Genomic DNA, 27894 nt, shown 5'->3' with positions numbered 1-27894 from the left:
TAAATTTTTCGCGGGACATATATTTTTGTAGTATGATATCTTACAAGTTATGTCCTGTGTCCTTAAAAATTTTATGCCCTATCAATATAAATTTTATTTTTGAAGAGTAAAAATTAAAGACTAACCCATTTGAAGGTCAAACCGTGCAATTATTTCTGTAGACGCTACTAAGGTGAGAATTGGGCTAAGTGACATTAGGCCACGTATGTTATTCAAATGGCCCTAAAAGTTCATAAAAGTAGTGCGGTTGGCTACTTTTTGTCCATGTAGTTGAAGAATATCCTGTGTTTGCATAGTAATTGAAACTAGCCATTTTTAATGTAAAAATAAAGTCTGAACAAAAATTACTTTTAGCTAAAAAATAAAAAATCTCCAGCACATTATCTCAAAGTTCAAACTTATACTAGTGAAAACTCCACGACACTTTCTAGTTTCAAATTGCAAACGTAAAACTCCACGTACACCCAAAAATTGATGATATAGAATCACAATCAAGGGAACACACCCCCACACACAGAAAATTAGAAAATGAAAGCAAGATGAAAACAAATTAAATCAATTAAGGTTTGATAGATATTCGTAATTAATAACGCAGACGCTAACTTCCAACCTCCGTTGAAAAGATGTATGAACCGTTGGAACGGGTCCGGCGTGGGCACAGTAGACACAAGGGATGTTGTTACGCATAGGTGAAGTCATTCTCAACTGGGAACATTAGCCCCTAAGACCCAGACGGGGTTTCACAATCTGTGTCCCCTGCTACTCCCCCCACCAACGTACTCTGTGCCAATGAACAATAATGTGATCAAGATGAGAAAAGACCCAAAGGAGCCAGCCAGCTAGCCAGCATCATGATATATATATACATTTATGAACAAAGTAATCTCACATGCTAGCCAAGTAGCCTATGATATGTACTCAACAACAACAACATATCCAGTGTAATTCACAAATGGGGTCTAAAGAGGGTAGACCGTATGCAGACTTTGCCCCTACCAAATTGGGAGATAGAGAGATTGTTTCCGATAGACCCCTTAGCTCAAGAAAAAACATGGCAAAAAAGTCAGACACGGATAGATTGAAAGTAAAGAAGTCATGGGAAAATAGTATAAATAAGCATTATGAAGAAAGGTAATAGTAATATGATAATTCAAGTACAAGAGACAACAGAAAGTAACAGGAAATCGAAGGAGCCTATGATATGTACTACATGGACTTCAGTATAATTTCATAGTTTTTGTCCAATACAATTAAGATATGTCCCATGACATGTAGTGTTGCAGTCACAGCCATACGTCCAGCTTAATTTCCAGGTTCTTCTCTATCGCATTTATTAATAAGTACTACCGCTACCAGCTATCCTGCATTAGTGCATGTCCGCTTCTCCCGCTGGTCTGATTGTCACTGCACCTCCCTTCATTATATTCTGTTCTTATTCGTCGTTTCTCACTTTAATATGAGTACTACACTTCATACACCAACACTATATTACAAAGTACGTAGCAACTGGATAATTAAGTCACCCACTTTTGACTAGATTTTTTTTATAATAGCAATGATTTCTTTTTGTTACTTCCCCTTCCATCTTGATCGATCTAATTTAGTTACCTTCCTGTCTCTCTTTTTTTCCCCCAGTAGTTGCATTCTCCCATTGATAGTTGGTACCCTTGAGAACCACGTATGGTACAAAAGTACTCGGACAACTGGTCAATCTCTTGCAAGGCCGACTGTGAGGGTAGAGTGGTCATGCCCGCCTATTATTAGGGATATCAAATATTCAAACAGATTGGTTGGACTAAATTTGGGCTGGTCAAATTTGACTAGGTTGAACAATAACCCGCTCATTGTGCTTAGGTGGATTGACTCGAGATGCACCAACTAACGGGTCATAGTCTAGCCCCTCCAACTCTCTTATCTAGTTGAATTACCAAATAAAACTAATAAAATAATTTTTCTTTATTGTGGCTTTATTTATACATAACATACTCTCTTTGTCTCAATTTATGTGACATTTTTTCCTTTTTAGTCTATCCCAAAAAGAATCGCATTTCCTTAATTAGAAACAACTGGCATTTAAAATTCATTTTTTACCCTTAATGAAATGATTTATAGCCATGTTCAAGATTTATTTTGGACCAAATATTTCAAAAGTCTTTCTTTTTTCCTTAAATTTTGTGTCAAGTCAAACGATGTCACATAAATTGGGATGAAAGAGTATCAAATAAAACGAGCTAAATTAATAAATAGACGCATCACATGCATTAACCCGTTAAAACTAATTAGGCGTGTTGGGTGAATTATATTTTTATGGACTAATTGTTTTATCAACCCTATACCTATGATATGGGGATAGAAGCTAGGAAAATTTTCGGTTTATTCATGACTTGATGCAATACATTGATAGTATAAAATGTAATTAACTAATTATAGTATGTTCTTACTCTACTCTACAAATTATCATCATGTTAGGCAGTTAGGCTTACAATAAAGAGTTACCTTTACTAATCAAAGATTGGGTTAGCTGGTATATATTAAGTTTTACTTACTAATAATAAATTATATTCTAGGTGATTTAAACTAAGCATTTCTTATAAAATGTGAAGGGAATTGTACATCACTTTTGGTAGCTTAATGGATTTATATATAATCATCGTGACACGTATGCATGAAAGAGTAGGTACGGTTCCTTTGGGCTTTTTATACGTAATAAAGAGCATCTAAATGATGATAAAATTAATAAAAGCAGGAACTACAGCTACATACAATGTATAAACCAAACCGAAAGTACGTAGAGCCAAAGCCAGCAGAGAGAAAAATCATGTTCACAAACAAAGAAGTTACGTAAATTGTTCCTTCCTCTGGTCATACACGTTATCCAGTCTGTTGACAGGTTGGGCGTCCGTTCTGGAATCGTTTTGCAACGTTCAATTCATGAAAAACACTTTGCATTTAATTTCTTACATTTCAAATCAGATGCATGCAGGATGTTCGTACCCCTGTTAAATCCCATGTGTAATCCTGCACGAGGGGGTCACACTCTCCAGTGTTTTTTTGTACATGTATGTGTATATATTCCGAGCGGAAACTAATGAATCGATTCAACAAAGCCCGGCATAATACACCATGAGCTATACTAACCACTCATCTATATCTATTCATGTTTAGATATGCTTAGTATACCATACCACTTTCTCCGTTCCAATTTGTTTGATTTTATTTTCTTATTAATTTATTCAAAAAAGAGTGACGCATTATAATATTTTTCTTAAAGAGAAGCTTTTATAATCAAACAAATCTTATGACATATTTAAGATCACAAAATTCAAAAGTTTATTTTTTTTCTTTTTTTTTTTAAATGGCATGCCCAATTAAACTGTGTCAAACAAAATGAAATGGAGGGAGTCTTACACAGTATTGCTTTTGCTGACAACTAATAAGAGCAAACGCATGTGGCCATGTGGGTATATTTCAGTGACTTGCTAGCTCCTCTTTATTTTGCACGCCAGTGACGAGGTTTCGTTTAGCAGTTCTCCAATCGAACCGAGGCCTTATTAATGTGACACAATAGTCTTTTCTATGATACGTGCAGATATACGGATCTCCCATGTATAGTACCAATAAAAACTCAGCAAAAAAAGAAGTTCAGAATATCACGTTTTGATTTACACTGCCTTAGTGAACTTGTGCTTACTCAATGTATTCCAAAATGATCGTCATTTTACTTTCGGAGGTGTTGAATTTCCACTAGCATTACGATGAGAAAAAAGTTCCTTTACATTCAGCTATATTTTAATATTTTGAATTTTAATTTAAAAGAAGGAAACAATTTAGTCCAGTCCAGTTCAAAATTTTATTGAATTATAACCATCGATGAGCAAAACGTGGCAAACAAATTAGGAAAGAAGGCCATTTACAATATTTATCATCCCGCTGATCATAATACTCCCTCTGTTCCATATTAGTTGTCCGGTTTGGCTTTTCGAGAGTCAAAGTTGACTTATTTTCAGAACTAAATTGGACTAGATTAATTCAATATTTTAAAATTATAATTCAGATATTTAAAAACTACACGAAAAGTACTACAAGTTGTAATTCTTCTCATATTAATATGGTGAAAAAATATATCCCAAAATGCTGGTCAAAGTTTATATAGTTTGACTTTTAAAAAAGAAAGTGAACAAGTAATATGGGATAGACGGAGTATGTTGTTAATGGAAAAAAAATATTTTGTGCCTCACACAAGTGATAACTAGTTGTGTGAGGTTTCGTTTTTTATCTCACAACTTAGGAATTGTCATCTTTTTGTTTACATTTCAAAGAAAGAAGCTGCGTTGACCTTTCGTGCATTTTTTCTGTTGCAAGAAGTTTCAATTTTATCTTGGGTGACTTTGAGGACATTTTTGTCAATTTTATCCATGTATAGCTTATACCGTATACTTATTCAACATTTCATCCGTATAATAATACGTCAACTTCCTCCTAACTTATAATGTAAGTATTATTTAGGAATAAATGTAAAATGCTAACCAAACAATGAAAAACCTATGCAGGATTTATACATAGATTAATTCTTTGCAAAACATCAACCAAACGGGCACTATAGTGGTTCAAGGACATTAACAGTAAGTAGAACTGCACAAGAAACTAACATTGCCTTTCTTGATAGTTGATGATTCATTTTCTTGGCATTGATGAGCGTTTGACTATCTAAACATGACATATTAAAAGAGAGCCATGAATGAAGGAATAATAATATTAATGCATTTCCTATCTGCCAACTGATCAAAGCATATCTTGACAATTGACCCTCTTGCGTTGTATCCAGTTACAACAAAAGGAAACAAAAAAATCGATTCATTTCTAATTGCAAAACATCCTTAGTCAAAGTTTAACATGCACTAAGTACTAACACAAGAGATACAAATTAAGTACAAACAATAATATAAAGAGAGGATATATAATAAGGACCAGTAAGTTTATTTTCCTTTGCCCTTCCAAATACTTTTCTTTACCTTTTCACCATTGGAAGGAACTTTAGCTCCTTTTGCAGAAAAAACTGAGTACTCTCCCTTTTCTTGATTCTTAATACCACCATTCTTCATGCTGGCTTTGTTGTTCTTGGAGCCACCTTTTCCATTACCTTTTTCCTTTGGAATTGGACTCTTATTTGCATTTCTAATAATGTGACTTGGGCCAGAAGATGCATCAGAAGCCATAGAGTCATCAGTATCATCATCATCTTCATTAATATTCTTGCGATCTCCTACTATGTCGTCATCATATCCATCAAAATCTCCTTCGTAATTCATCTCATCGTCTTCAGGAGAGCCAATGTACATTGTCCATCCAGATTCACTGCTGTGACATTCTTCCCCGTCATTATAAATTTGGGACTTAGGCTCCATAACCACAAATAGAGTACTATTTGATAAAACAAAGTGCCTTATAAAGAAGTAAATGACAGAAAAGTGAAGAGTTATTGGTACATGTTAATAGCAAAAGAAAGCTGAATCATAACACCTGTAATAGTTTTGCTCTGACCAATTAATACAGCTCTCACGCACAAAGAACAAACATGCCCAATCTTATAGTACTTCTGAAAGCAACCCCAATCTTATAGTACTTCTGAAAACCCCGATATTTATTGAAAATCTTTGGATTAAATTTCACCATCTGGATATGTACATCGCCATTATTTACATGGACAGAGGGACAGGTAGAAGCTGTCAAAGATGATTTACAAAAGGCACAAAAAACGACCCTTCGAATAAATACCAAAGGACAGAAATTTGGGCTTACTCTCACTTAGGCTTTACTTCTCTGAATTGTGAACATGACTCATTAATAAGAAGCTGTGCTTTGAATGCAAAATGCAGGGGGAGAGAAGTTGCACAGCCTATATGCTACTCCAAAAGTATTTTTTTTTTCTCTTCTTAATGAGGCTAGAAAAAGGACCTCTCTCAGTTTCACTACTTATTTCTATGTCATGTCAAATAAAAACAAAGAGGTTGGGAGTAAATAAATTATGCAGCTTTTCTTCTGCGAAAAATAAAATGAAGGGAAGCCAACTGGAGTTGTCTTGTAGTAGTAGTCTTCTCAACCAGTGAAGTTCTTTGACTTTAGAAGAAGACATGCATAGCTTTTACGGAAAAGGCTCAAATACGCCATCGAACTATCGGAAATGAATCAATAGTTTGGCTCATTCATGCCATCGAACTATCAAAAATGGCTCATTTATGCCACTCATCAATAGTTTGGCTCATTTATGCCATCACCGTTACCAAAATGACTCATCCATTCCGTTTTTCATTAACACCGGTTTTATAATACCAGCTATGACACACGTGGCCTCCAATTAGAGGTCTACGTCGTTTAGTTAAACCAGTACAGTTTTAGTCCCAAATTAATAAAACATCCGACCCATGCACCCAATGTCACGCCCCGAACCATGACCTGGACGTAACACGACACTCGGTGCCTGACTGCATGTGACCGAGCGAACCACATGGCTTGTTGAATCATCATGATACATAACATAAGCGGAATATAACGTGAATGCATGATGATCCTTTATAAAACATGGTAAGTCATAATACTTAATAAAATACTTGTTTAAACATGAGTGAGCCAAAATGGCTATACGACTCCAAATGTCTGACATGACATAACTGACTTGTCTAGTCTATGAAACCTCTATCATGAGTCTGACTGGAAAACATACTTACTGGGACAAGGCCCCCAGCATATCTTTGATGCATAACTAATCATAAAACAAAAGTTGACTAAACCCCGAATGAGATGGGGCTCACCAATAAGCTGATACGAATGCTGTCCTACTGAGCAGATGTGTCGTCCTGTATATCAGTACCTGCATCGTGAAATGCAGGCCCCCGGGCAATAAAAGGGGACGTCAGCACATTGAATGTACTGGTATGTAAAGCAACCGAAAGAAACAACATGGGACATGGAATAACATGATAAGAACTGAAACTGAAAACCTGGACATGAACATGAGCATGAGTGCATATGTATATATATAACATAAGTAAAAACATGAAGTAGGGAGAGCATTTCATAAACCGACATATGATATCACCACGTGGGTACGTGGAGTCTGGTACCTCGCCGGACCAGTTGAGCCCCTATACCTTGCCAGGGTATAAGGTGGTAACGTACCTGATGGATCCATTCAGTGTAAAATTACGGTATCGTCTTATCCGGACGGAGCGATCCTTGTCCTACGGTGGCTACGTAGTTTCAGGCTATCTGAGCCTTCTCGGTAATTTGTGCAACCCCCAAAAACATTAACATAATATAGTTGGCTAAGAAGCCCATGATTTTCGTGAATTAACTCGTACTTGTCTTGTAATAATTATTTCACGAAATAACTTGTAAACATGGTTTCATGAAATAACTTGTAAACATATTTTTTATTCATGAGTAATAACAATAGTTCATAATCATATATATGTAATTGATTTGAAAATATGCTTGTAATTTGCAAAATAAAATCATACAGTTTCATATGAACATAATGAGAACACATGAGGAAGAATTCATGATTCATGGATTAAGCTAGGATTCCTAATATCCGTAATGGAAGATTAGGATTACAATAACGAACATAGATACAAAATTCATGTACATACATACATAATTACGGGCTACCAATATGTTGGGTTTAATGCCCTAGGATTTGAACTTCATAGATTTTACGAAACGGATCATGGGGAAGAACGTAGAGATTCCCACATGTGGATGGAAGTTCTACATATCTTCACTTCCTGCTTTTGAGCGTATCACAATGTCCTTCAATCCCTTCAACTCTAATCTATAGCAACACAGGTCATAGGGACTCTATATTAGCAACAATATCCATGCTTTGTTCATCTAAGCATTTTATCAAACACTTGGTGGGCATGAAGCTCCACAACCTTCATTAATGGTGTTTTCTTCACCCAATCCCCATTCTATTACTTCTATCTGATTCTACAATCTCAATTAGATGTAATTAACATCATTCTTCATCACCCACATGAATACAACAATCCCAAGTCAACAATCCAAAATTCTAGTATAGTTCATATAATTCTCTTTATCAAACCCATTTACTATTCTCCCAAGAATTCATCAATTCACAACTATAAATGATTAGAGAGTAGAAACATTACCTTTTTGAAGTCCAATCCTCTTGAATTCGGGTTCTAGGGTTTCCACATCCAACAATAATATTCCAATCCTAACTTTATGGATTAGAAGAGTTTACTCAAGTTAGAAAGGGATTAGGGATTTAAATTCAACCTAGAATCATGATAAAAACTTACCTTGGAAGATATTGAGGTTTGGGACTTGTTCTCTATGAGTTGAGAGAGAATTTTCGTGAATGAGGGGCTGGGGAAATAAACCCCAAGTCCTAAATATAGCTTAAAACGTGTAAACCCGACTTTTGACCCGAAACTGACCCTGTCATGCGATGGTCGCGCGACGCACATGCCGCGAACGACCATACTCAGATCATTAGTCAGAGTAGGGGTTTTTGTGCGATTGGCGTGCGGCGCGGGGACATCGCACGCGCCTGCACGCTCCTGCAAAAGCGACGGGTATCGGTTCTGAACAGCGTTCGGTAAAATAGGCATAACTCTTTGTACGAAGCTCTGTTCAAGACCCATAATATACCGTTGGAAAGATATTTCAAAGGGATACAACTTTCATCAAGGAAGTTTTCCCAAATTCCCAACGTATTTTCACGAACGTTGACTGGAAGGCAGACGTATCGAAAACTTAGCCGATTCTATAGGATTTCAAGTGTCTTACTATTAGCCATATTGAGACAATCATATCTCCTTGCTCCGATCTCTGGTTGGCTTGATCTTTATATCGTTAGAAAGGTATTTCTACATACTACAACCTCATTGAGGGTACTTTCCCAATTTCCAAACCGATCAAGGAGTTATCGCTGCCCGAAATAGGCCTATCAACCATTTTCGCGAAATGTTCAAACCTTCAGCGTTTCCACTAGAACTCTAATGATATGAGCTTAAACTCAGTTCCAAGATGCGGGGTGTTACACCCAACCCACCCACAACCATAATCTAGTTAGAGGCCACGTGTCATATCTGTGATTATAAAATCGGCGTTAATAAAAAATGACATGGATGAGTCATTTTGCTAACGACGATGGCATAAATGAGCTAAACTATTGAATGAGTGGCATAAATGAGCCATTTTCGATAGTTCGATACCATAAATGAGCCAAACTATTGACGAGTGGGATAAATGAGCCATTTCCGATAATTCAATGGTATATTTGAGCCTTTTCCGTAGCTTTTATTTATCTTTTACTATTGCATTTCCCCCCGTTTTTTTCTGGCCAGTATATGCAAGTATACTATATATCCATTTGTTATCCCTCCCACAAACTTTCACTTTTGTGTTTTGTTTTGTTTAGACATCCAATATTTGAACTAATCGAACTAATCCAGAATTTTAGAGGCTAAAATCCTTTACTTTCCATTTTGTTATACGAGTACTATATACTACTTCTTTCAGTCCAGTTTATGTGACACTATTTCCTTATTAGTTTGCTTCGCAAAGAATGATACATTTTTATATTTGAAATCATTTAGCTATAAACTTCCACTTTATCTTTAATGTAAAAGTTTTTATAGCTACACAAATGTTATAATATATTTGAGACCACAAGTTACAAAAGTCTCGTATATTTTTACCTAAACTCTATGCCGAGTCAATCTATATCACATAAATTATAACGGTGATAATGATGTTCTTTGCTTGTTAGTACTGTCATTGTCAAATGGTGATTTGGAATGTGGTTAGATCTAGAATTTAGGATAGTATTAGTTACGAAATTCTAGTAAGCATTCATATTAGTTTCTATAGGCTTATTAAAGCTAAAGGGGTCATTTTTTCCTAAGGAAAGGAGCAACGAAGAGTATTAATTAACCCCTAGTTGAGGATATATCATATGGGACATGCCTTGCCTCTAAATGCCTTTTTAGTTGTTCCTCACTCTGTAATCCTAAGGCATGGCTTATTATAAGGAAATGCTAGACAGGCAAGGCCCATCTATTATTCCTGCTGTTTGTCCTTTTGGGAGATCATATCTTGTATTGCACTTGTCTTGGGCTCCATGTGATGTTCTTTTCCAAATTCTTTTTGACAATAGGACAAATATCCCAAGGCTGGAAAGATCCAACCTAATTAAACACTTATTAGTCCCCTCCCTCCCTTCTTTTTGCCTTTGCATTTAAATGTAGTGCAGAGTGCCAGAGTATAATTTTGAACCAATAAGATAATGCTTTGTATATGAATTCAAGTCAAACTTAGATATGACAAATCTTTGTTGTTCACGTTAGAAAGGTTGTGAATTTCCTTAATATATAAATGCCTTAATTTACTCTTTTTCATGTTGTTATCCTAATTGTACTTTATTACTGTCCTGGTTTTGGGCTCGACAACCCTGAAAAGTGCTGAAAAGTGTTTCAATAACACCTTCCTGCTAGTTTCTTGAACTCTTAATGCATTCATTGAACCATATGCATAGTTGTAAAGTACACTAAAATCTTGGCATTTCAATTATAAAACATTCGTAACTGTTACACCTAATTGGCTAATTCCCACAAAGGAAACATGTTACAAGGAGAAAAAGAAAAAACAAACCATTGAGGGTGTGATCAGCGACGGAAGGTCAAATTTTTTTCTTTTCTTAAGTATATAGCCCTTGATGAAAATCCTGCTCCTGCCACTAGTGCGTGATGGTTCGGACAGAGTTTGAGTCTTGATGATAGAGAATTTTTTGGTAGGAAGTACCTTACAGTTTACCCCTTACTGAGACTATCCAGTGCAAATATGAAGTAGTTTGGCCAGTGAATCTCGGATATGTCAAACCAAAAGGAAAAAACAAGAGGAGCAACTGCTAGACTAGACTTGGTTTGCGGCACTTGGGGAATAAGTAAGAGGCTTTGCTATATACAAAGGTTTACCATTGCCAGCAAAAACTACCACAATTTTAGGCTCAGGATCTAGGAAATTTACTTGATGTCTTTTTTTAATTTCCTCATCGGTCTCAACTAAGGGCTCTGTTGAAGTGGCGTTTTGGTGACAGAAAATGAGAAAAATTAATGCAAAAGCAATGGAAGCGAAAATAACTGCAAGGGCACAATAGATGTATGGAATTGGTGAGTTCCATTGCCAAAATTTAGCTGAAGTGCCTGTTGATGCCTTCATTCTTGTTTCCCACTCTGTATCTTAGTTGCCTTTTTTTAGTATGTTTGCATGTGCTTTAAATGAAACCAGCTAAATGACTGGCTCTTTATAGACACTGGATGATTAACTAATTGTGGATATTGCATATTTTTGGATGATATGATTCTTCCTGATATATTCTCCCAATCTCAGACAAGATTTAACTTGGCCCATCGGACATTTAAATTTACTTTTAAATCAAGTTGAAAATACCTTTTTTTGGAAATATTGAAAGGGAAGATATGTTTTGGGGAATTAAGTTGCATCTACTGCTCAAATGGTTAGTTGTCAACCTTCAAGCTAGTTAGTTATTCTCAACTTTAATGGTAAATGGTGTGTTTGGTAGGGAGGAGAATGTTTTTCAAATTTTCCATGTTTGATTTGTCAAAATATTTTGGAGAACATTTTCTCAAAGGAAAAAAACTTACTTATAAAATCATGAACATAACTCCATAGTGAGAGTAGAGTAAACAAGTTTTATAAGTGGTCTTTCAAGCTCGTTGTCTCCTCACCACCCCTCCCCCCAACCCCACCTCCCACACGCCTCCAACCAACACCCCCGCTACCTCCAACTCCCATTATGCTTCGCTCAAATTATTACGCTCTCGGTAATCCCTTTATTCATTATCCATCATGCTAACAATAGAGGGTTTAGGGAGAATTCTGGGATTTTCTGGGGTTTTCAAGTGTCCAACGCTTTTATCTTCGCCAATATGCTTTCTCGACAGGGGAACTCATGGCTAGAAACAATCAGGGGCGGAGCCAGGAATTTCATCAAGGGTGTTCATATTTTAGGACAGGGGATGTGTGAGGGAAAAAAATAGCACATGAAGAAAACACACAGCCAGGATTCGAACTCGCGTCCTCAGCAAGAATTTGCACACCCTTAGCTGCTGGGCTATCCTTGTTTTCTATGTCAAAGTTGTTCATTACTAGTATATATCCATAAAGTTCTATATTTAATATAGACATTCGATAATTTTTTCCGATGGAGGGTGTTCATATGACCACCCTTCAATAGGTGTGGCTCCGCCCATGGAAACAATCCTTATGGTTTGTTTTGAACTACCCACCTCATCCCATCCCATCCCATAGTGCTTTCCTGGATTATATATAAATGCTCTTTGAGCAATATCCTTCTTGCTTATACTTACCAAACACTAGAAATTAAGTAAGAAAAATCACTTATTTTTCAAAAAAAAAAAAAAACTTTCGTACCAAATACACCTAAGGGTGGGCATAGTTTGGGCCAACTCAAAACCAAAACAGAAATCCGAATTTTTTGGATATTTGGTTTGGATTATGAATTGGACTTCGGATGTTATTTTTATTTATTTTTTAATTTCAAATTGGATATCAGATTTGGTACATCTGAAAATCCAAAATTTTTATACCTTATATTTAGCTCTACCCATATTATATGTGCCCAATACTAATTAGTCCAAAGGCACAATAGATTAGTATCCTACGGCCCACCCATTATAATATTAAGTCCAATATAAAATTTTCCACCAAATTAAATATAGCATAGCTATTGGACTTGATATCTTTTGGTTTAGTGGTAATAACTCTTTGCTAAATCCACATATTGGATTTCACATTATGCTAAGACTTGTAACTTGGTAACTAAGGCACATGAATTTCATTCCTAATAATTTTACCTTAAAGGCTCAAAAGTCAAAACTGAAAATCCGAAATATCCAAACCGATTAACCTGAGACAGAACTTAAAAAATCCAATTCGATCCGAGCTTATTTGGATTGGATTTAGATTGTAATTTTTTCAATCCGAAAATTGAAAATTAAAATTGAAATTTTTCATATCCAAACCGACGGCCGAACGCCACCCCTAAGTACACCCGAAGTTAATGGATTATGTTCCGATTCTCTGAAATAGCAATAGGGAAAAAGATGCATCAACTAAAAAGGAAAAAATGATTCCATTATGTGGAAACAAAGGATGAATCTTGTATGACTTTGGTTAGGCCTCTTGTCATTAACATGAATATGGTGCCTAATATTCTCAATCCTTTAATATATAGTTCTATGAGAATTTTAAATATTCTCTTTACCATTATTTAACCCTGAGAATTACTTTCTAGTTCCTCTAATGTCTACAAATACATTTGTCTTATCAAATACTGTACTTACCCTGTTCTCCTTAATACTTTTGTTGAACTTATCCATTAGAGTGTGTAATTAAATTCCAATTCACAATATGCTTACGATGTGACTTGTGAAGAATAGAATCCCTGCAATTTAAAATCTCATTTATAAAGAGAATTTGAATAGACTTTGCTCTGAAAAAGTAAAGGAATTAGACGGAGAACAGAATCTGCAACTAACGTGTTAATTTAACATAATTAATGTACCAGTAGTGTTAAGCCAGTAATGATTAGATTAGAAGTAAACAGCAATAAGAATCGAGGACAAATGATTGATGACAAGTGATTTTAGTGAAAATTGTTATGCACAAGAAAAAAAAACTAGCATAAGATTAGAAAAGACATACTTAGCCTTCTTGAGTACAAACAATAATAACAATGCATCAACCCCAAGCTAGTTAGGGTCGGATAGATGAATCCTCACTAGTCACTACACATGTCGCTTCACATTCTGTATAGTCAAGACTCTTTATAATTTGACTAGATTTACGCTAGTTGTCAACTTACTGGTACCCTTCTCCTTTATTCCGCTTGGGACCACTAAAAATAAGATCTAAAAATTAATCAAACTTCAGGAGTATGCAGAGGTGAAGAAACTGGCATTGCTATGCAGGTCGGATTTTGGTCCCCAGGATTAATGACAAGCATACTATGTTCATGTTGATTGTTAGGTGGTGCAGTTGATGGCTCTTCAGTCTTTACCGTGCGCCGACTTGGTAAATCTGGTGAAGTTTCATCATCAGTGCAGCAGCATTTGAACAGGCAATAGAGAATCAACAACCCGAAGATAATCGCAAGGCAAACATCCGAGATGTGGGCCATTGTGGAACTTGATGGAGAGTGATGAGAGCTAGGCGCAGTACTTTCTCCAGTATAGTCCATAGGTATGTTAAAATTATTTTTGTTGAATTGCTGTTAAATGTAGTAGGTTTGTAAGTAGCTGATTTGAACTGCCAAAGAATGTGTAATTTGCAAAATAACGGATGTTATAGTAATTTTATCTTGTGGACGTTGAAGTGATTTTTTGGGGAAAAGAAGAAAAAATGGGACTCTTCAAAAGGATGGAATTATTTGGCAGAGTCAAATCATGTGGTGAACAAAAATAGTAACTCTTCCATTTTTGCGCCTCTTGGTGAATTCTGACGGTGATTATTTGTGCTACTCTTTGATATTCCTGTTTTAGAAATACCAAAAAACAAACATCGTAATGAACGAAATAAATTATTAACAATAAAAATGTAAAATAAAATTTTCCTTTCCTTAAAACAGCAAAAACCACATTCATCCCCTTCTTTCTTATTGAAAACTTCCAAAGAATAATTTCTTTTACGATGGGTTCTATATTTATATATTTTGTATATAAATATTTTCTATATATCCTAGAAGAGAAGTCTTTTCCCTTTACTATTATATGTCAATTCAGACCAAAAAGATGAAATGAGCAGAGAATTTATATATATCAATGGAGGAAATAACCACGTGAAAACCAGGACAGGAATTCTTTACAATTAGCTAAAATTGTGCTTGGAAAACTTCATGGTTTTACATGCTATGTTTGGGAATATTTTGCTAAATACTAATGGTCATCCAAGTAAAGACTTATAACACAAAAATCATTTTGTTGTCACATAAAAGTCGTTTAACTAAAGCCTAGGTAACTACAAGTTAAATCCGGGTGAAAAATACACATTTTGACCAGAAAAATCTGTGTTGAGTTTGTTCAAATCAAAAAATCAATTGTTGATGTATGTACTGAGAATAGAGGTTTCCAAAAATGATATCCCTGTTTCAGTGTGTTGCAGGGCTAGAAGTTTCTCATCTTGGTAATGTATGTTATAAAAATTATTGATATACAATTACAAGTTCAAAAAACGTTCAAAAGAAATTGATAAAACACATAAATTTCTGTTTGAAATAGAAAGAGTAACAATCTTTGAACTAGAATACTGAATACCTTTAGGCCTTCAATGTTTTGAGAAGGTACAACATAATGATGGCGGCAACCTTCAGCTCAATCTTGAAGCTATGTCTGCTCTGGCCTAGGTTTGATGTTTGGAGATTTTCGGTCAAGTTGAAGAAGTAAGAAAGGCAAAAGCCAAAGTGTAAATGAATTAGTTGGGAAACTTAGCGGTTCCACGTGCCTCGTGCATGCGGACAAGTGTACTATTAACCGCTAACTCGTGTGAGTTCTTTATTATTTTTAATGGAAGGACATCTTTTCGACAATTAAAAACGAGTTTTGATGTGTATTTCAGTCATTTAGTTGGCTCAATGAGTTTAGATCTGTTGTCTAATTAATTAGTTAGTATTTTAGAAGTTTAAATCTTGAAGTTTGGTCTACTCACGCCAGGTTTGAAGTTTGAGATTTGCAGAAAGGCTAAAAAGGAATGAAAATGAATTATCTGGGTTCACCTATGAGGTCGAATGCAGAAATTTGGTACTTGTTAATTGCTACACATGTGAGTACGTTCTTTGCTATCTTTGCCGAAATTAATGAGTTTTCTTTAAATTAACACTAAAGACAAGTTTTGACGTATATCTCAACTTTAAGTCATTTAGTTAAGTTTAATTAGTTTAGATTTGATGTCCAAATTAGTTAATTTGGTAGGAGTTAAGAATTAATAAACTAAAATTTCAAGTTAAATTTGCTCGTGCGATGAAATAAGTAAACACAATTTAAATAATGGGCAAAAATCGTGTTTGCCAGAAGAGGTAGTTGGAAGAATTTAGCTTAATTGAGATAAAGTGGTATGCATGGTTGATTGGGTCGGAAAAGTAGCACTGTTGATGTTCATGATAAATGATGAGTCCGTTAAAAGCTCTGATACCATATTAGAACACAACGAAGAATATCACTCACGAGCCCTGTTGTTCCCTTTTTATTATATATACTTAATATTCTAAGAGATTTGCAATCAAGTTGAAGAAATAAGAAGGCAAAGGCCAAAATGTAAATGAATTAGTTGAGACACTTAGCAAATCCACATGCATCGTGCGCGCAAATAGTGCACTTATTAACCGTTGCGCGCGTGAGTTCTTTCTTACTTTGAACATACGGACTTTTCTTTGACAATTATAAACGAGTTTTGATGTGTACCTCAGCATTACGTCATTTGGTTAGCCTATTTAGTTTAGAGTTGGTGTCCAAATTGGTTAGTAAGTAAGTTATAATGAACTACAAATGTGTTAAGGCAAAATGAAAGTGAATTAGTTGGGGTTAGCTAATGAAGTCACAACCCCTATGAGAATGCGGACAAGTGTACTTGTTAATTGCTACACATGTGCGTTCTTTCTTACTTTTAACGTAAATGGTGTTTATTCAATTCGTCAATAAAAATATATCTCAAATTTAAGTCATTTAGTTAGTTTAGATTTGGTTTCCAGTTTAGCTAGTTTGGTAGAGAGAACTAACAAACTAAATCTTGATGCCAAGTTTACTCATGCTAGGTTAGATTCTCGGAGATTTACAATTTATAAATTGAAGTAAGAATACCTCAGAAAATGAACTAGTTAGGCTCACTTAGGCCACATGCCTTGAAGCATTCAGACAAGGTACTTATTAATGAAAAGAGTTTTCTTCCATTTTGTTTAAAAACGAGTTTTGATGTGTATTTCCACTCAAAGTCAGTTTGATAACATCATTAGTTTAGATTTGGTGTTCAAATTAGTTAATTAGTAGAAGGGACTAACAAACTAAATTTCCAAGATAACTATACTCATTCTAGGTTAGATGCTCAAAGATTTGCAGTTAAATTGAAGTAAAAAGCGCTAAGGCAAGATGAAAATGAATTAATTACAGCCAGTTAGTGAAGCCACGTGCCTTGATCATTCAGACAAGTGTACTTGTTAATTTCTATGTGCGTGAGTTTTTCCTTACTTCTAATGGACGGGCTTTCATTTGATAATTAAAGACGAATTTTTATGTGTATCTCAATGTTAAGTCATTTAGTTAGCATAATTAGCTACAAACTAAATATTGAAGAATGAAGCTTAGACGGCTCATGTCAGGTTTGATGTTCAGAGATTTGCATTAAGGCTAAGGCAAAAATGAATGATTTAGTCCAGTGGCGGAGTCGCATAGAGCTGAGGGTGTTCATCCGAACCCCCTCGGCGGAAAAAAAACGCTGGTTTTACAAGGTTAAAATTATTTTTTATGGATATATAATAGATGTTGAACCCCCTTAGGCTTCTTCATATGTTTACTTTTTTATATTTTGAATTCCCTCGGCAGAAATCCTGGCTCCACCACTGATTTAGTCGGGGTCGCACCTAGTGAGGTCACATGTGTTGAGCATGCGGACAAGCAGGGGCGGATCCATCCATCACGAGGGGGGTGGCATGGCACCCCCTCAATTAATAAATTTTTTATATACTTATATTGCAATTTGCTTAAATTAGGTTAAATATTTGATCCTGTCCACTCCAGTCATAAATTAAATAAAGGTGTCACGGCTGATAGACACAAGTTTGAATCTCTCTCGAACATTTTCCGACTCCCGTTTTCCTTTGTGCTTTTTACTTCCTTTGTACCAATAATTCCCTTTTCGGCCATCCCAATTTTCTATTTATCTTTTTATTATTTATATTGATTTTCCTCTTTTCTATTCTTTTATTTGTGATCTCTAGCAAGAACACACAAATAGAAACTTCAAAATCCCTTAAATTAAGTATTTCTCTTAATCTCAAATTTGTGACATTTGTAAGCACATGCTGACATTTGTAAGCACGTGCTTGTATTTGCAAATTTAAAAAAAAAAAAAAAAAAAAAACCTACTAAGTTGACCCGAATAAACTAAAAAGAGATGGACCCCACTCAAATATATGTTCCTAACAAGATGTATATTGAAGAAAACTGTGGCACCCGCTACCTTCAAATCCTAGATCTGCCTCTGCGGACAAGTGTACTTATTGATTGTTACACTTGTGGGTTCTCTCTTCTAATGAAAAGGGTCTCCCTTCAATTTTTCAATAATGACAAGTTTTGACGTGTATCTCAACTTCAAGTCATTAGTTAGCTTAATTAGTTTAGATTTGGTTTCCAAATTAGCTAGTTTGATAGAGAGAACTAACAAACTAAATCTTGAAGCCAAGTGCGCTCGCACTAGGTTTTATCTTAGAGATTTACAATCAAGTTAAAGAAATAAGAATAGCTAATGACAAAACGAAAGTGAATTAATTAGGGCCACTTAGAGAGTGTTTGGAAGGCTTAATTATTTTTTAAGTGTTTTTTGGCCAAAATAGCTTTTAAGCTAAAATGTGATGTTTGAGAAAGATAAAAAGTATTTTTAAACACTTACTTTTAAGCAAAAAAAAAAAAAGCACAAAAATAAGATAAAAGCAAAAAGTTGAGAATTTTAAACTTATGGGTTTTAGCTTTTACAACTTACAAGCTATTTTTGAAAAGCCAACCAAAGACCGTCTTAGGCCGCTTAGTACAATCCTCCTCCTTTATCCCGCTTGGGAACAGTACAATAAAATAAGATCTAAAAGTTAATCAAGCTTCATAGAGTATGCGGAGGTGGAGACATAGACGCCATTGCTATGTAGGTTGGATGTTGGTCCCCGGGCATGATGGCAAGCATACTATGATCCTGTCGATCATCAGGTGGTGCAGTTGATGGCTGTTCAGTCTTTTCCGTTTGTAGACTTGCGCAGCAGCATTTGAACAGCCAAAAGAGAACCATACACACGAAGAAAATCGCAACGCAACCATCGACGATGTGGCCCGTGGTACTTGAGCTACTACCATGTTCATGAACATCATAATCCATAGGCATGTTAAATTGTTTGTTGGATTGCCGTTAATGGTAAGAGGCAAGGAATGTGGAGCTTTTAAGTAGCTGATTTAAAATGGCAAACAATGTCTTATTTGCAAAATAGAGGATTTATAGAATCTTGTGACGTTGAAGTGATTTTTTTTTCCGGAAAGATGGTATTGTAGAATTATTAGGGAGAGTGTCAAATCACGTGGGAAACCAAAACACAGGAACTATTTCCTTTTTGCGCCGTTGGTGAATCTCTTGCTTGTTTGTGCTTCTCTTTGACGTCCTGCTTTGAAATAAATGCCAAAAAGAAACAATGAACAAAATAAATTACCGAATATAAATTGTGGTTGAACAACTTCACGATTTAAATGCTGTGTTTGGCCATCCAAGTAAAGATTTATCACATAAAAGTTTTTTTCCTTTTTTGGTTACATATAAACCATCTAGCTGTTTAAAGTCTAGGTAACTAAAAATTAAACCTGGCCGGAAAAAAAAAAGAATTTTGACGGGAAAAATCTGTGTTGAGTTTGCTCAGATCAAGATTTCAATTGTTGATGTATGTACCGCTTGTGAAAATAAAGGTTTCCAAAAATAAAATCCTATTTTCGCTGTCTTGTAGGGCAAGAAGTTTCTCATTTTGGTAATGACGTTGTGAAAATTATTGATATATACTTACTAGTTTAAAAGATGTTCAAAAGAAATTGATAAAACCACATAAATTTCTGTTTGAAATAGAAAAGAGTATTAATATTTGTGCTAGAATGCTGAATACCTTTAGGCCGTCAACGTTTGGAGAAGCTACAACATAATGATGGTGGCAACCTTCTGCTCAATCTTGAAGCTAAGTCTACTCAAGCCTAGGTTTGATGCTTGGAGATTTGTAGCCAAGTTTAAGAAGTAAGAATGACAAAGGCCAAACTTAAATGAATTAGTTGGGACACTTAGTGAGTCCACGCGCCTCGAGCATTCAAACAAGTGTCTTATTAACTGCTACGCGTGTGAGTTCTTTCTTACTGTGAACGGACGGACTTTTCTTTGATAATTATAAACGAATTTTGATGTGTATCTCAGCATTACATCATTTAGTTAGCCTGATTAGTTTAGAGTTGGTATACAAATTGGTTAGTAAGTAAGTTAGAAAGAACTACAAACTAAATGTTGAAGCTCAGTTAGCTCAGGTTTGGCATTCAGAGATTTTTAAAAAGGCTAAAGCAAAATGAAAATTAATTAGTTGGGGTTACCTAGTGAAGCCACAATGCCTTGAGCATGCGGACAAGTGTACTTGTTAATTGTTACTCGTATGAACTCTTTCTTACCTTTAACAAAATAGTGTTTATTCGATTCGTCAATAAAGATGATTTTACGTGTATCTCAATTTTAAGTCATTTAATTTGTTTAGATTTGGTTTCCATATTAGCTATTTGGTAGAGAGAACTAGCAAACTAAATCTTGAAGCCAAGTCTGCTCGAGCTAAGATTAGATGCTCAGAGATTTGCAATTAAGTTGAAGAAGTAAGAAAATCCAAGGGCAAAATGGAAATGGACTGGTTAAGGTCACTTGGGCCACGTGCTTTGAGCATTCAGACAAGTGTACTTGTTAATTGCTATGTGTGTGAGTTTATTTTTTTGATGAAAATTGTTTTCCTTCCATTAGATATAGACGATTTTTGACGTGTATCTTAACTCTAAGTCATTTAGGTAACTTAATTAGTTTAAATTTGGTGTTCAAATTTGTCAATTAGTAGAAGGAACTAAGAAAACTAAATCTTGAAGGTAAGTATACTCATGCTAGCTGGTTAGATGCTCAGAGATTTGCAGTTAAGCTAAAGAAGTAAGAAAAGCTAAGTGCAAGATTGAAAATTGAAATGATCAATTAATTGAGGTTGGTTAGTGAGACCACATGCCTTGAGTATTCGGACAAGTGTATTGTTACGTGACTTGAGCGTTCAAAAGTGTACTTATTAATTGTTTTGCGTGTGAGAATTTTCTTCTAGGTTCTCGTCAATTTTTCAATATACACAAGTGTGGACGTGAAGCTCAACTTTAAGTGAAAAGCGACATGATTGTGCATTCAGACACATGTACTTGTTAATTGTTACATGGGTGAGTTCTTTATTCTAAGGACAAGGATCTCCCTTCAATTTTTCAATAAAGACGAGTTTTGATGTGTATTCAGTGGCGGAACTACAGTGATGGAAGGGTGATCAGTCGAACATCCTTCACTAAAAAATGATATTGTGTCTATAGGTCAAATAATGTTTTTAATAGCTAAATAGGACCTTAAACACCCTTGACACAACCGAGAATACTGCGGGTTCGATTCTCCACGTCTCTTAGTTGTTTACCCTTTTTTCATAACCAATTCGGACCAATTTCAACCGAACAAATTCTATTTCAAATCTTATTTTAATTTATTAATAATTTTATCCTTTAAAATTTCTTCTTCTCCTTTATATTTTTCATTTTTCCTTAATAAAATTGATTCTCTCATATGATATTGTTCTCGTTAAGGGTTCTTTGTATTACTGTTGCAAAAACATTAAAATTTAGATAAGAAAAATAATTTATTGTTATCTAAAGAGGAAAATTAATTTATTCTTTTTGTGTTATATATATATCGATGTTTGGCCTTACGAAATCAGGTGCAGAGCAGAGACACCTTTTTTCATTCTTCGTGAATATTTCTGGTGACAATTGCACAGTGACCTAGCTCCGTTTGACATTTTTATAAAATTTAGGTTACAATTTTGTGTGTTCTAATTATTTTTCTAATTAGAAATTTTGCAATCCAATTTGAAATTTCAGTAGAAAAATAAATTTCTTAAATACTAAAGAATTTGTCTTCAAACTAAATTTTCCTACAATTAAATGAATTTTTAGGTAATTTCGTAATGTCCTTTTTCTGTTATAAAACCTCCTCAAACGATTTGGATAATAAATTCGAATTATACTTTCATTTGAAGAATTCCCTTTGTCAATTTATGTTAGTTTCGGTTTGTATAATTGTTAGGGTACACCTATTCATTGAATTGTGTTATTTATTTATCTCTTCGAATTTTGAACACCCTTAATGAAAATCCTAGCTATGCCACTGTGTGTATCTCAACGTCCTTTAGTTAGCTTATATATATATATATAATTGCTTTGCCCTTAATTCTCCATATATATGTTCTTTTCATTTTGAGATTTGTCACCACAAAAGTAGTTGTAACTTGTAACATATGTATTGATTACACAAAAATAAAAATAAAAATAAAAAAGAGGGGGGAGGGGTTTATTGCTTCATCTCAAAGGTGAAATCATGTAAGAATATGAAACCAGGGTCATATTAAGATTAAAATTGAATAGGGGCATGGAATATTGGTTGAATTAAGATTGGACATGTCAAATGGATTAAGCATGATCCATCACTTCAGCCATCTTAAAATTGTTCGGTTTAATGTGGATTGCGTTAAATCCATTTGAATTTATGAGTCATAATTCAATTTAAACAGCTCAAAATTACTCCTAAAGCAACTTTTTGCTATAAAGAGCATTATTTTTTTCTCTATTTTTTTTTCTCTAGTTCTATTTCTTATTTAGAGAATTAAATATATTAAGTATGTTGAGCTACCTTCAAATATTTGATCGCAAATCAACTTGTTAAATTGATTTCTGTTTAACCTGTTTAGCTTAGAATTTTAAATTGATCTATTTTTATAACCTATTTAACTCAAAATTTGACCATTTAATCTTGAGTCAAACTCATTTTGGGCACCCATCTAATACGTCAAACTTAAGGCAATTGAGCATCTTATATAAACTTAGGCTACTTTGACATCACTAGAACGAGGTTCTCTTATTTAATAGAAGAACCGTCCTTTAATAGAAGCACCAACATGGAAATATCCAATACACAAGGAACCCACGTTGAAAATAATAATCACGCCTAAACTTTCAACAACTGAAAATATGTAGTGCTAGTATTTTAGTAAGTCAAGTCAATTTTAATTAGACATGAAGGTATGTAGAGAAGAATGAAGCTGAAATTGTTGGAGTCCGGAGCCAAAATGACATGTTTTTGGAGCAAATACCCCAAAATAGGATGCCTTCTTTTTTTATACCAAAATGGGTATTTCGTTGGATAACCAACGAAATACCCGCAAGTAGCACTGTTATCCAACGAAATACCCGCAAGTAGCACTGTTCCGGTCCGGTATTTGTTGCATTTCGCTACACTTGTAGCGAAATGTAACAAATAATTTTTTATTTTTTTTTGCATTTCGTTGGTTTTTGAACGAAATATGAATTTTTTTTCTTGTATTTCGTTTATTAAAAAACGAAATATGATTTTTTTTTATTTCGTTTATTAAAAAAAGAAATATGATTTTTTTTTGTATTTCGTTTATTAAAAAACGAAATATGATTTTTTTTGTATTTCGTTTATTAAAAAACGAAATATGATTTTTTTTATTTCGTTTATATAAAAACGAAATAGGAAAATATAATTTTTTTTTTTTACATTTCGTTGGTATATGAACGAAATAGGATAATTTTTTTTTTTTTTTGCATTTTGTTTATATTCCAACGAAATAGGAAATTATAATTTTGTATTTCATTTATATACCAATGAAATAGGTTTTTTTTTTTTTTTTTGTATTTCATTTATATAAAAACGAAATAGGAGAATAATTTTTTTTTTCGTTTATATACCAACGAAATGTTTTGTTCCATTTCGCAGGTATATAACGAAAAACCCTTTCTCTTTTTACCGTTTTTCTGCTCTCCATATCGCTATGGTTTTAATTTTATTTTTTTGTTCATTTCTGTTGGTTCAATCAGTTTCAGACGAGCATTGAATAGTTGTCAAAATAATATCTTTTACATTTCGTGACTTAATTTGCAAATTTTTTTACTTTTCTCCGTTTATAAATATTGTCATGTCTTTACCTATGGTATATCCTTCGTCTTTAAACGGAGAAAAGTAAAAAAATTCGCAAATTAAGTCACAAAATGTAAAGATATTATTTTGACAACTATTCAATGCTCGTCTGAAACTGATTGAACCAACAGAAATGAACAAAAAAATAAAATTAAAACCATAGCGATATGGAGAGCAGAAAAACGGTAAAAAAAAAAGGGTTTTTCATTATATACCTGCGAAATGGAACAAAACATTTCGTTGGTATATAAACGAAAAAAAATTATTTTCCTATTTCATTTTTATATAAATGAAATACAAAAAAAAAATTATCCTATTTCATTGGTATATAAATGAAATACAAAATTATAATTTCCTATTTCGTTGGAATATAAACGAAATGCAAAAACAAAAAAAAATTATCCTATTTCGTTCATATACCAATGAAATGCAAAAAAAAATATATATATATTTTCCTATTTCGTTTTTATATAAACGAAATAAAAAAAAATCATATTTCGTTTTTTAAAAAACGAAATATAAAAAAAAATCATATTTCGTTTTTTAATAAACGAAATACCAAAAAAAAATCATATTTTTGTTTTTTAATAAACGAAATACAAAAAATAAATTATATTTCGTTTTTTAATAAACGAAATACAAAAAAAAATCATATTTCGTTTTTTAAAAAACGAAATACAAAAAAAAAATCATATTTCGTTCAAAAACCAACGAAATGCAAAAAAATAAAAAATAATTTGCTACATTTCGCTACAAATGTAGCGAAATGCAACAAATACCGGATCGGAACAGTGCTACTTGCAGGTATTTCGTTGGTTATCCAACGAAATACCCATTTTGGTATAAAAAAAAATTATATTTTCCTATTTCGTTTTTATATAAACGAAATAAAAAAAAATCATATTTCGTTTTTTAATAAACGAAATACAAAAAAAAAAAATCATATGTCGTTTTTTAATAAACGAAATACAAAAAAAAATCATATTTCGTTTTTTAATAAATGAAATACAAAAAAAAATCATATTTCGTTTTTTAATAAACGAAATAAAAAAAATCATATTTCGTTTTTTAATAAACGAAATACAAAAAAAAATCATATTTCGTTTTTTAATAAACGAAATACAAAAAAAAAAAATCATAATTCATTTTTTAAAAAACGAAATACAAAAAAAAAATCATATTTCGTTCAAAAACCAACGAAATGCAAAAAAAAAATTATTTGTTACATTTCGCTACAAGTGTAGCGAAATGCAACAAATACCGGACCGGAACAGTGCTACTTGCAGGTATTTCGTTGGTTATCCAACGAAATACCCATTTTGGTATAAAAAAAAAAAAAGCATCCTATTTTGTGGTATTAGCTCCAAAAACATGTCATTTTGGCTCGGGACTCCCATTTTTGCCATCACATCTTTCCTTAGTTCTGCAGAGTCTTGGTATAGGAAAAACAAAAGAAAATCAAGCTTAGAGTTTGGAAGTAGGTGAAAGGGGAGTTTATTTCAATGTGAAAAAAATACCTATTTGGTGATGTAATAGCAAAATCAGTGAAGCCAACTTTTGGACCTTGATATTTGACTACTCTGCCATCTGCAACACCTATGTAAGGTCCGCCACCTTTTCTATCGAAAGCAACAGATTCAGGGCCTATGGTTCGTAATGGAAGTTGGAGCTTGTTAAATGCTGGAAATTTATGAGCAACACTGGGGGAAACATTTAGCAATATCCAAATCTGGAGGAGGAATATTATTTTTGTGATTGAGATTATTTTCCTGTTTCTGGTGTACCTAATAAAATTAGAAGCTGTTGATACTTATACTAGCAATAGCCCACCACCCTCTAGCATGTTAAGAAAATAGACATGAGGTCTAATTTAATGCAATGGAAGAAAGGTCCAATTTAATGTCAAAAGTTGAATAATGAGGTGAAACAATGTGAAACAATCTTAACTCCCTTCCCCCGTCCAGATTTGGTTGATTGGAGCGTGGATAGATAGCATAAGATGAGCATTAGATATACCAAAAAATAAGGATGACAAAAACTGGATATTGATCCTAACTCAATCCTAAAAGGTAGTTTGTGGATCGCCCAACATCATATAAAGAGACTAATCATTCCCTCAACTAATGTAGGGCAATCTAACATAACACTGACGAACCTTACAATGAATTTGCGGGTTCAATAGAATCAAGTGATTCGAGGTGAAACTAATATCTGAATTTTGGATCTACCACGGATCCAAAGCCTATTATTTTACTAGCTTCCCTTTATTTTAGAATGGACATGTGAGGGGGCTTAGGGGATATTAAGCCGGTGGGCTAGCTCTTGAAACTAAAGAATTTTCATATGTCAAACCTCTGTGGTCACCGAGAAACATGAGTAAGAAGTTTGAACTTACAAGTGACAATGAGTATTGTCATATTAATGTAACTTTCACGTCCTAAAATAATAACAGTAATGTGAATAATATTTACGTAGTCCTGCTACCTATATATGGTCTTTAATTAGCATGTAAGGAAAATGAAAAATCCAAAGGTGGCTATACCTTAAATTTATATAGTTGTATGTTTGTGTTGGTTTATGTATGTGGAAAACATAATTACATGCAACATATATAATTACTATAATTTCTAAGTTCTGCTGTTATTCAACTCCAAATTAAATAAAGCCGTATAACTAATTTCAGCTACATCCTCTAGTAAGTGAAACGTACCAAAAATATAGGTAAGGTAACTAATCCTATTTCCCTGCGAAACCATTTCAGAAAGCTAAACTAGGTGATCATATAGTTTCTACCCTAGGAGTATTACACATTGAGACACGTGGAATAATATAACAAAGAAGATGAATTATTGTTTTAAAAGGCGGGGGCGTAAGACGGGGCGTTTTACATACGGCTCGACGAGGCGTAAGCCTCGAGGCACGGGGCGTAAGCCCCATGGGTATTTAATTTTTAGTATTTCTTAAAATAATATAATTACAATAAATATTTTAAAATAGGTAAAATTACATAAAAAAAATAAAAGAAAACTGTAAATAAATGAGCGCCCATTATACACCGCTTATAACTTATAATTATATATAACATAATTTTACAAGTATAAACAATACAATGAAATAAAAGCTATTATGAAATACAAAACAATTCTAACATTTTAACTTTCAAACACGGAAAAAAACACAGTTTCTTAAAACACTATTACTATCATACTATTCATTTTATCTCCCTCTAAGCAAATAATCAATAAAATTTATCAATATTACAATTAAAACATAACTTCTTCATGAACAAAAAATAAAATTATATGATAATTCTGATACATAGGACTTATGACCAATGATAAGTGAAAATGTACAATTTCGCTATGTGTTTTTAAAAAAAAAAAAATAAGTGATATTCACCCTCACGACGTTCTCAAATAGTAAATATCCAATACTACGACTTGTTATATGAGTTACACCCAATCTTCTATTTCTATAGATGAAAAACTATTAAGTATCATTATTTTGTTAAACAATTATGAGGGTGAATGATTTTAATTAAGGAATTTAAAATATAATTTGTGTAAGAACTGTTAGGAGAGCCCTGGGGGTTGGGCGTTAGGCGTGTTTAAGGCGTACAGTTGGGAGCTTAGGGCGTAAGCCTCATAGGAACTAAGCCCCGCACGTTAGCCCCAGGGCGTTTTGCCACTGCCCTCACCTCGGGGCGAGTCCTGACACTGCCTTTTAAAACAATGATTTCAAATCATTCATGGCACCAAAACATTTAAAAGTAAGAAATAA

The 27894-nt window shown here is 33.8% G+C and overlaps 1 protein-coding gene and 1 long non-coding RNA gene across 2 annotated transcripts; both read right to left on the bottom strand.

Annotated features, from left to right (window-relative positions):
- Window positions 1-4739: 4739 nt before the first annotated feature.
- On the bottom strand, window positions 4740-6028 carry LOC132634265 (protein SOB FIVE-LIKE 3-like). The gene has a single exon (XM_060350540.1). The coding sequence runs from the start codon at window positions 5403-5405 to the stop codon at window positions 4977-4979; it is 429 nt and encodes a 142-aa protein (XP_060206523.1). The 5' UTR covers window positions 5406-6028; the 3' UTR covers window positions 4740-4976.
- Window positions 6029-18763: 12735 nt separating this feature from the next.
- On the bottom strand, window positions 18764-21618 carry LOC132634264 (uncharacterized). The gene is made up of 2 exons (XR_009580095.1): window positions 19967-21618; window positions 18764-19477 (listed from the first exon to the last, which is right to left on the bottom strand). It is a non-coding gene; the product is annotated as an uncharacterized LOC132634264 (long non-coding RNA).
- Between the last annotated feature and the right edge of the window lie 6276 nt (window positions 21619-27894).

Source organism: Lycium barbarum, chromosome 3 (assembly GCF_019175385.1).
Source record: "Lycium barbarum isolate Lr01 chromosome 3, ASM1917538v2, whole genome shotgun sequence".
NCBI lineage: Eukaryota > Viridiplantae > Streptophyta > Magnoliopsida > Solanales > Solanaceae > Lycium > Lycium barbarum.
This window is presented reverse-complemented; position numbering and strand designations above follow the sequence as displayed.